General features: G+C 34.5%; 2 protein-coding genes across 2 annotated transcripts; both read right to left on the reverse strand.

Moving 5' to 3' along the window:
• Positions 1-989, reverse strand: LOC126724811 (uncharacterized). Its single transcript, XM_050429206.1, has 3 exons — positions 763-989; positions 469-647; positions 1-338 (listed from the first exon to the last, which is right to left on the reverse strand). Exons 1-3 carry the CDS (start codon positions 795-797, stop codon positions 121-123), a joined length of 432 nt encoding a protein of 143 aa, XP_050285163.1. The 5' UTR covers positions 798-989; the 3' UTR covers positions 1-120.
• An 86-nt stretch (positions 990-1,075) lies between these two features.
• On the reverse strand, positions 1,076-2,941 carry LOC126725454 (uncharacterized). Its single transcript, XM_050430207.1, has 3 exons — positions 2,840-2,941; positions 2,204-2,629; positions 1,076-2,005 (listed from the first exon to the last, which is right to left on the reverse strand). Exons 1-3 carry the CDS (start codon positions 2,939-2,941, stop codon positions 1,076-1,078), a joined length of 1,458 nt encoding a protein of 485 aa, XP_050286164.1.
• Between the last annotated feature and the right edge of the window lie 7,245 nt (positions 2,942-10,186).

Genomic DNA, 10,186 nt, shown 5'->3' on the forward strand with positions numbered 1-10,186 from the left:
AATAGTAAATAAGTTTCAAATAGAGAACTAAATATATAAGTTCATTACATCCAACTAACCAAAAATGTTTCAAACAAAGAACTACTAAGTTTTAAGGTTCATTTGATAACAAAACAAGCCTCAATTGTCATAAAGATAATTGAAATTAATATCATCATGTGAACCAAATGCTCCACCACCACTAGCATCATTATTATCATCCTCATCCTCATTTTCTTCATCTTCATCTTCAACTTCAATAGGATGATTTTTATCTCTAAATTTGGGAGGAGCATCACGTTCATCACCAAATGATTCCAAATTAATGTCATCATCCTCAATCACTTCATTGTCCATATCTATACAAATTCCAAAACCAAAGAACAATAAATGAAAGAATGATTATAATAATCATTTGTCATAAATCATAAATAGTCTAATTAAAATATATAACTAGGCAAAGGATTTAATTTTTGTTTATAAGCCAACCTCCTTGTACATGGCTAGAAGACCCTTCTTCAATTGGATATGCTCCCTCTTCATATAATGCATTCTCTAACTCCTTATGATTAAGAAATGGAGGTTCCTCATCTTCTACTACCCAAAATTCAATTTTATTGATACTTGCATAATCAATAGGATCAAAATTGAACTTCTTCCTTTTGACTCTATATCGCAAGACGAACATATGAATAATTAGTAACTAACCACGTATTAAAGTTTTAAAATAAAAGAAAGCAAGAGTACTAGTAGTCTTTGAATAATTGAACAAGATCTATATACCTTTCTTTCAATCGGTAGTTATAATGAGCATACATAAGATCATTAAGTTGTTGATGCTTCAATCTATTTCTCCTTTTGGTATGTATTTCTTAAAAAAACACTCCACTTCTACTCACATCCCAAAGAGGCAGCAGTTTGACTAAGGATCTAAATTGCAAACTTTTGTAAGTTTGGAGCATAAGATCCAAACAACTTCCACCACTCATCTAAGTATAATACAAAACAAAGATACAATGAATCAATAAACATAGCTATACATATCCCAAAAAAAGAGAGCTATACTCTCTAAAACATATTTTCATTTTATTATTAGCTAAAGTAACAATATCTTACCTAACTGAGATGTCTTGGCTAATTCTTGAGCAAGTTTAGCTCCAAAAGTTTGTTCATAGTCTCGAAATTGCTTTAATTCCTCCACCAACCTGATTCGACCACTTGAAACTTTTGATTCAATAACATCTGTCATAGTAGATTGTGTCTCTAGCCTTTTGTTAAGAGTGGATGAGTCATATTGGAATGCAGAATTCAACCAATAAGCTACAACATGAATATCTCTATAGAATTGAATATTCCAACGATCCTTGATAATATTAACATAAGGCTCCCATAATCTCTTCTTATTCTTGAATTTTTTTTTGATTCCATCAATTGCTCTATACATGCCATCATAAACATATCCCATAGCTGGTTTTTCATTAGAATCAACAATGCGTAATAAACGAATCAGTGGTGATACAATATGCACAATTACTTGACAATCATTCCAAAATTGATTGTCAATAATGATTTTCAACACTGTTATTGCTTTCTTATCTTTTACATATCTTGATTCAACATAAAATTTGCTTGTCACCAATGCCTGTGAGCCATGCTTATGTTCCTTAAGGCTCCCTAAGGCAATGAAAGTAGTAGCAAGTCTAGTTGGCCCTGGATGCACAATTTCTGTCCAATTTTTTCTAGTCCTCAACCAAGCTTGCAAAGCCACATGGTTATAGATGAACATTGTGATTTTGGATGCATGCTTTGCAAGTTTATCTAAATGATCTATTTTCCCAATATCCTTTAAAATTAGGTCTAGATAATGTGCTGCAGAAGGTGACCAACTAATGTTCCTATATTTTGCACAAAAAATTCTTCCAGTAGTTACATAATTTGCAAAATTGTTAGTAACCAAATGTACAATATTTGTAGGACCAACCCAAGTAACAATTTCATCAAACAAGTTACTCAAAGTAATAGCATCCTTAACCAAGTCAAAAGCATCAACAGAACGTTTAAAAATAATTCCTTAAGGACAACAGACAAGGAAATTAATTAATGTTCTATGCCTAGTATCAGTCCACCCTTTAGCCAATATTGTACAACTAGTGTCAGTCCAATACGAATGATGAGAATCAACAATCAACTGGACTTCTCTTTTTGTTTTTCTTAACAAAGGCACTCGAAGAGCATGATAATTTGGGCCTCTATATCTAGGACCATAAGCAGCTACAACATTCAACATAAGTTGATAATAACTAGAATTCACAACATTAATTAGAATGCAAGCATCATACATCCATCTTGCTAGAACCATTTCAACCCTCATCTTCTTTTCTTTGCAAGCGAACACACTTCTAATATAAGGTTGAGCTCTCGGTGTTGTTTTAAGAGCGAAGTAATTGCCAATGTCACCAATCATTGTCTTGCCAAGATTGGATCTTTGTGGTAGACTACTAAGACCACTTCTATTTCCCCTACCTAAACTCCTGCTCCTACCAATAGGAGTAACTTCTTGGACATCTTCAAATTCTGGCGATTCTTCTAATGGCGAATAATTAGATGTTTCTTGATCCTGTTTTTCTTGTTCTTTAGACTTAGAAATTTCCTACAAATTTTTTGCCATCTGAAACCTAACATCATATGGTACACCTCTACATGTTGCCACACTGCCTTTAATTCTAGCTAGATATCTTTTCATCCTATTGATGCCCCCTCCTTTATAAACTTCTTCACAATGTTTGCATCTATAACTACTTTTTCTATCTTTCAACTCTTCAGTTACATGATCCTATGCGGAATCATATTTTGCTCTCACAGATGAAGTATTAGCATTAGACTCGATTATAGAAGCATGTTCATTAGATGGCACAAAGATGGACTCCATTCCACTCAACAATTTCAGACTGCAAGCAACCATTTTATCAACAAATAAATCCATAAACAAAGCATATACAAATAAACTTTGTAAATCCACAACAAAATCCACCAATGTATACAAACATACCCAACATACACAAAATCACGAATAAATCATTCACAAACAATACCAGTGTATACAAATAAATCCACCAACTATGAACACACATAGGCACACATGTAAACTAAAATGCTATGCTAAATTATAATGCTCTGTAAACTATAATGCTCTATAATTCATTAAATACTAATAATTGAAAAAATAATTGATGATAAAAGTTACTAGTGGAGTAGTGGACTGAATTGATTGAAAAGTTGAAGGCAAAAAACTTGACTGCAAACAATGAAATAGAGAGACTGAGAGAGTTTGAGAGATTCAAATAAAAAATAAAATTAAACTGAGAAAAGAAAGAAAGAGAGTTCAATGAGAGTCAGAGAGATTCAATACCAGTGTTTACTTACTCGATGAAACGAGAGAAAAGATGAGAAGTAGAGAGCAAGAGGCCGAAAGGCAGAGCCTTGGCCACTGAAGTCCGAGGCATGGAGAAGATGAGTGAGAAGTAGAGGTAGTGAGGGGACGGCATTGTCTGAGATATTGTGAGAAGAAAAAATAAATTTGAGAGTGCCATTGAGAGTGAGAGAGACTGAGACAGGCGTGAGGTAGTGAGGATGAGGGAAAGTGTGAGAATGAGAGGAAAGAGTTGTTTTTAGGGTTAAAGTTTTTAGGTTCGCCCAAAACGACGTAGTTTTAGTTTTCAACGCAATCGGCCAATAACTGGTTCAATAATACCGGTTCCTAGTTTTTACGGTTGAACTAGCCGATTCCTTATAATTCTTGGTTTTTGGCTATTTTTTTTGTTTTTAGTCATAACTTTAACGTGTCTTTCCTACCAAGAGATTGTCCTTTGTAGGGTCACTGGGGTAACTTAGGTGGAGAGCTCCAAAAGTGAAAAATTATCTTATGACAAGGGTTTTACAATGCCCCTTCACAACATACAAGTATGTTGGATTCAATTAAATATGAAAAAGAAGCTATGTACAAGATTCTTTTAATTTCATTATACTCCCCAGTTCTTTCATTTTATGGTTAAAATTATATTTTATGGATTTAACAGTATACAGATTTAATCTGAACCATAAAATTAATTGATTTCAATTGGAAATGATCATTTTCTCCCTAACTTGTCTCACAAGGCGTTTACTCATTCAGATGAGATTTTTTTTTTTTTTTTGGTGTGTGTGTGTGTGTGTGCTAGTTAACATACATGTTATTTTCTTCACCAAAAAAAAAAAAAAAAAAAAAAAAAACTCAAGTTCATTGCAAATTCAAGAACCCTAGTTGTCATAAATTTGTACACGCGTGAGTGCTCATTTGCATAGGCTAATCTTATAGATCAAGTTAGTGTCCATTTAAAAACAACATATTTAGCTTTATGCAAAAAATACTATAAATAAAAAGTAAAAAGTCAATTAAAATAAGTATGAGACTCACATAGAATTTGCAAATAATAGAAAAAAAGATAATAAGCTGGCTTATAATCAAAATCTAAATAGTAAATACAAACTTAACATATTCTCTTAGGTACAATTTTTTGAAGTCTCATTTTTTTATATTACAATTTAATTAAGTCTCAACTTATTTATACTTAAACCATATTTAAGCTATATATGTTAGATCAAGATTGTGAGAGATGTTGCTTGTAACAGGTCTATGATAACTTTGACAATAGTAAATAATCACTTTTACATGAATCGATTGCTGATTCTTTATTAGATTGCTTTAGAATCATGGCAAACATTGTTGTGCAAAATTTGTCTCTCAATTTTTTCTTGAAAAAAGGGTTGGGGCAATGGTCCAAGTCCAACTGCGATTTGGTTGGACAAGTGTCCTCCCTTTATGTCCAAATAGTTTCCTTTGACGTACAGAGCACTCTAAATGGAAAAAACAAAAACAAAATGAAACAAAACTACAAAACTCTGAGAGAAGCTTCCTCTCCCTTTTCTGGAATTTCTCTAAATAGCTGTTGGTAAAAAGTAACTTCAACAACCCTGAGTTGTTTGCCGCAAATAGATTTGAGCTTCACCTCCGAGTAGCTATGGACCATCTTTGACTGCCATATCCAAATAAAATTATCTCCTATAAATTCAAGTGCAAGTTCAACAATTTACAAGCCCAATTGTCATAATATTTTGCACCTCCTGACTGCCATTTGTTTTGGTCCAGCTATATTATAAATTAAGTAATCTGAGAGCTCATTTGCTTTGGAATATTATTTTATAAATCAAGTTAGTATATCTTATGTACCATTTTTTTTTTAAGTATATTTTTTTATTAATTAAGCACAATTTACTCGAACCTGAAGCTTATTTTCACGTCACCCAAAATAACCTACACCAAAACAATATCGACCCCAAATGGCGGGTTCCATAACCAAGACATTTCCAAACTATACACCTCCATTTTCATTTTTCTCCCACTCTGTTGTCATGTTCAACATCTCCTCGGCAAGAATAACAATAGCTAAATTAATTTTTTGTTTTTATTGACAATTAAATGTAAATAAATAAATATATATATATATATATTTTTGCTACTGATCGTACAATTTCTTGTGGCTAATTACAGGCCAGAAATATTGCTTATGGGCATCAAACTCGCTGTGGAAAGTGTAACCCTGCTGATAGTCATTATAGTTCTAATTTTTGCACTACGCAGGTGTAAACGTAACAACAACAATTCAAGTAGCCAAATACAAAATCGCGGTAGCGATGCCAGTGACGAATTGCCAAATCATAATTCAACTCCCATCTCTTCGAATGCGGACGTGGACTTTGTCTCTGTCAGTCTAATAATCTAAAACCAATATATCATATACATACACGAGCTTCTACGTACGGAGAAAAGTATGTTTAAGAATATAAGGAGTCAATGACATAAAGTTAGATTTCTTACTACGAAAAAATCTTGTGTGAGCCGGGCGATACCGTCTCTACAACTCCCATAGTCCCGTGTACTGTTTTTATTGGTGAGCTAGATATAGTTGCATGAAATATACATGAGAAGTCTAGTGCCATGACAATTTCTACTACTTTTGTCATAATTTGCTTACGTGATGAGTGTAAGTGATGGAAATAAAATGATAAGTTCATGTGAGTTCATAATTGCATTACTCATGAGTCACCACATGGTAAAATTGTGGCAAAATTGTGAAAATAGTTATAGTACTAGATTTATTCGATATATATTTTACGTGTGTTTGCAGCTCTACTTTCGTCAGGCTTTTGTTGACTTTGAAAGCTTCTATGTATTTGAATGTATTTGAATGGCGCAAAGTACAAGAGAAGTAGTAAAATTTGAGGCCCTGATTGGGAGATGAGTTCTAACAACTTTTTTCACATTTTAAATAATATTACATATTTTTTCACTCACACGTATATTAAAAACACTCAAACAACATAAACTCCTCTCCCAAACACCCCCTCAATTTCGTTGCAAGTTGCAACCGTCTGTTATAGTCAACATATGACTATATGAGGCATAAGAATGGGACCAAGCCGAACTCTTCATAGACTGAATAATGCTTTTTGAAATATATATATATATATATATATTTGGATTTTACATTTTGAAATTTCAAAATTTAAAATTTACCCCCTGAAATTTGGGAGTGTTTGGATTTTACACTTAAAATTTTAGAATTTGGGGGTGTAAAATCTAAACTCCTAAACTTTAGGGGGTAAAATCCAAACACTCACATACTTTAGGAAGTAAAATCTAAATACCCTTAAAATTTAGGGGTAAAATCTAAATTTTGAAATGGTTGGATGTAAAATCTAAACACTCCAAAATTCAAGGAATAAAATTCAAATTCTAAAATTTTAGGATGTAAAATCTAAATACCCCCAAGTTTTAGAGATGTAATTTACAATTTATCCAAAAAAAAAAAATAATAATAATGTTGAAACATTCCTCAACCAAGTTTGGACCAACCTGCACAACAAACCATAGGTGGGTATATAAGAGACTAGTGGTTCGTTTGGATTGAGGGAGAGAAAGTAGGAGTAGAGTAGTGTTAATTCAAAATTAGCTTATTTTCAGTTAACTCAACTCTACTTCTTTTTACTCTCCCCTCAATCCAAAAGAGCCTTAGAGTACTCTAGGAGGGGCTAACTTGGGTAGGTACTAGGTACCCGGCCTTTCTTCAAAATACCTACATCTACCGAGGGGCGCCCAACATCCGTGGCATTTAAACTCAAATTAAGCAAAGGCTTTCGTTGCCTCCCTAAGAAAAGAATAATTTGTTGGGGGCCCAAGGGCCCACACACAACCATGCTTCATAACAGTTTTAGGCCCAAAAAAAAAAAAAAAAAACTAGAGAATCAAATCCTTCTTGGCTTTCCCTCTCTAAAATGAAATTCCAAGGTTAGGACCACGTGCTCCGTCCACTTAAAAAAAGAAACTAACTGGACTTTTTTTAAAACAATGTCAGATTTGCAAATATAATTGATAATCCTATGTTACCTCATTCATATAATTGATACTTTTTTATTTTAAGAAAGTTTCAACCTATGACGTTTGCTCTTGATGATAGCTCTTTATCATCAGACCAAAATATTAATTAATTTGTAGCTTACGCGAAGATTGAATCCTAGATCGCTTATTCAATCATTAGAAATTTTATCAGTTAAACTAACTAGAACTTACAAATAATTGACAATTTGATAGTCTTAGGGATGATAAAATACTTCCAGTTCACTCAAATTTTTGACTTGTCTCTCCCATCTAAATAAGAGATGCATACCTTAAATAAGGAACGAAACAAGGATAGGATACCTGTAAGGTTGAATTTAATCAACTATCTTGTTGGCTTTATTCCGTGCCAAATCTCATAGGCGGTCTTCTTTGTTCCTACTCGGAAAAATATTCTATTGCCAATGTGACACGAGGTGTTGACAGCTTCTCTCCAAAACTTTTGAGGTATTTGCTTGTTAAGCAACATGACTCTCGCCATTTCCTGAATCACCCGATTCTTTCTCTCTACCACTCCATTTTGTTGTGGAGTTTTGGGGGCTGAAAATTCCCTTTTGATTCCATTCTTTTCACAGAAAGACTCGAATCTTGCATTCTCAAATTCCCTCCCATGATCACTTCTTACTTTGGCAATAGGGACCCCTCTCTCGTTTTGTAGTTTCTTGCACAGAATTTCCAACCTCTCACATGCTTCTGATTTTTCTCTAAGAAATTCAACCCAAGTGTATCTTGAGTAATCATTCACAATGACCATAATGTATCTCTTTCCTCCTAGACTTTCAGTTCTGGTAGGCCCCATTAGATTAACATGAAGTAACTCCAAACACCGAGAAGTAGCAATCACATTCACCTTGTGATGACTTGCCTTTGTTTGCTTTCCCATTTGGCATGCACCACAAATAGTCTTCTTTACCTTTCCAAACTTAGGAAGTCCCTCAACTGCTTCAAGTTTGGACACTTTAGCTACTTGTTTGAAATTCGCATGCCCAAATCTGTGATGCCAAAGTTCCAACATGTCAACACGAGCACTTCTACACGAAATGGGTGCCGTGGGAACTACTCCATAACAGTTGTCTGTAGTCCGATTTCCATCCAAGACCTGAATCCCTTCCTCATTGATGATCAAGCATCCCTTCTTAGAGAATTTTACCAGGAAATCATCATCACAAATTTGAGTGATGCTCAGAAGATTTGCCTTCAGCCCTTTTATGTATAACACATCTTTCAACAGAGGTAATCCAGGTATCTCGATAGTCCCTTTGCCTAGTACATGAGCATGACTTCCATCACCAAAAGTCACATAGTCACCAACCTTTTCTTTGAGTGTCCTAAACAGTGACTTATCCCCTGTCATATGACGAGAACAACCGCTGTCAAGATACCACAAGCATGAATTAAATACCTTTAATGAGGTATGCACAAATAAGCTCACATGAGACAAACATTCTTGACCTTCAAACAAAAACTTATCATCAGTTTTCATGCTTATCTTAGATTGACCTTTCATTTTCAGACTCTCAATCATCTCACACAACATTCTATTCTTTCTTTTGTACTTCTTAATCAACGATTTAGATTTAGATATGCTACTGTGTAAGATGTGATTATGATTTTCAAAATATTCCAGCATGTGAACAAATATCCTAGCATGTTTCATAGTTTTTAACAACTCTACAAGATCATAGTTAAGACACCCTTCAAACATACGCATAGAGTAATTTTCACAAACACTTAAACTATGATTCAACATGGTATTTTCCACAACAGCAACCAAAACACAGGGGTCTAGGATCACACTTAGGTAATAAAACCACAACAAGTGCACCCGCTCTGATACCAATTGAAAGTTCAAATAGTGTAAAAACACCCTTGAATGTTTAGACCCCCAATTTACAAATTAACCAATTCAAGCTTTATGTCAAAAAACTAGTGTGCGGAAAATGAACACAAGCTATAATATTGAATTGGAAAACTATCTAAGTCAAATTAAAATCACAACCCACAGCAGATAATAAAAGGCAAAGATAAAAGGGAAGGAAGATGCAAACACAAAGACAACACGCGATGTGTTATCGAAGAGGAAACCGAAGCCCTCGGCATAAAACCTCTCCGCTGCCCTCCAAGCGGTAAAAAATCCACTAGAAAATGTAGTTGGGATACATGGACATCAATAGACCCTCCAAGCCTAATCTACCCAGTACACCTAAGCCCTCCAAGCTTCTTGCTCCAACGAGGTCGTGCCGAACCTTTTTCTTTTCTAGCTTCCCGGATTCCGCTACTTGACCATAGCATCAACCAATGTAGATTGGTTCTTTCCTAACTACTTCCCAGAACACCAAACAGTCCTCTCACAGTAATGAATATGGTGAGAACAAGGTTTTGGTAAAATGCCTTTCAAGGGTTTGACAATGGAGAGGAAGAGAGTTGAGAAATTTGAAGAGACTCTAATGTATAGATTGTAGGTGAATCAATCTTGTTTTACTCTAGGGTTTCTCTCTCAAAATTCTCTCAGGAAGCTCTCTTTGATTTGTGGGTATAAGGGGTATTTATACTGAGGTGAGAGGAGAATGTGAAACGTCAGGTTTTTCAAAACAGGGGTGGCTCACGGCTTGGCCTTGCGACATGACTGAGCCGCGAGATCTAGTCGTGAGATAACCGTATGGCTAGTTGTCCTGTTTTTTCCTGTAGTGCTCCAACTAGCATGACTGTTCACCT

The sequence above is a fragment of the Quercus robur genome, chromosome 5 (genome assembly GCF_932294415.1).
Source record: "Quercus robur chromosome 5, dhQueRobu3.1, whole genome shotgun sequence".
In the NCBI taxonomy this organism is placed as follows: domain Eukaryota; kingdom Viridiplantae; phylum Streptophyta; class Magnoliopsida; order Fagales; family Fagaceae; genus Quercus; species Quercus robur.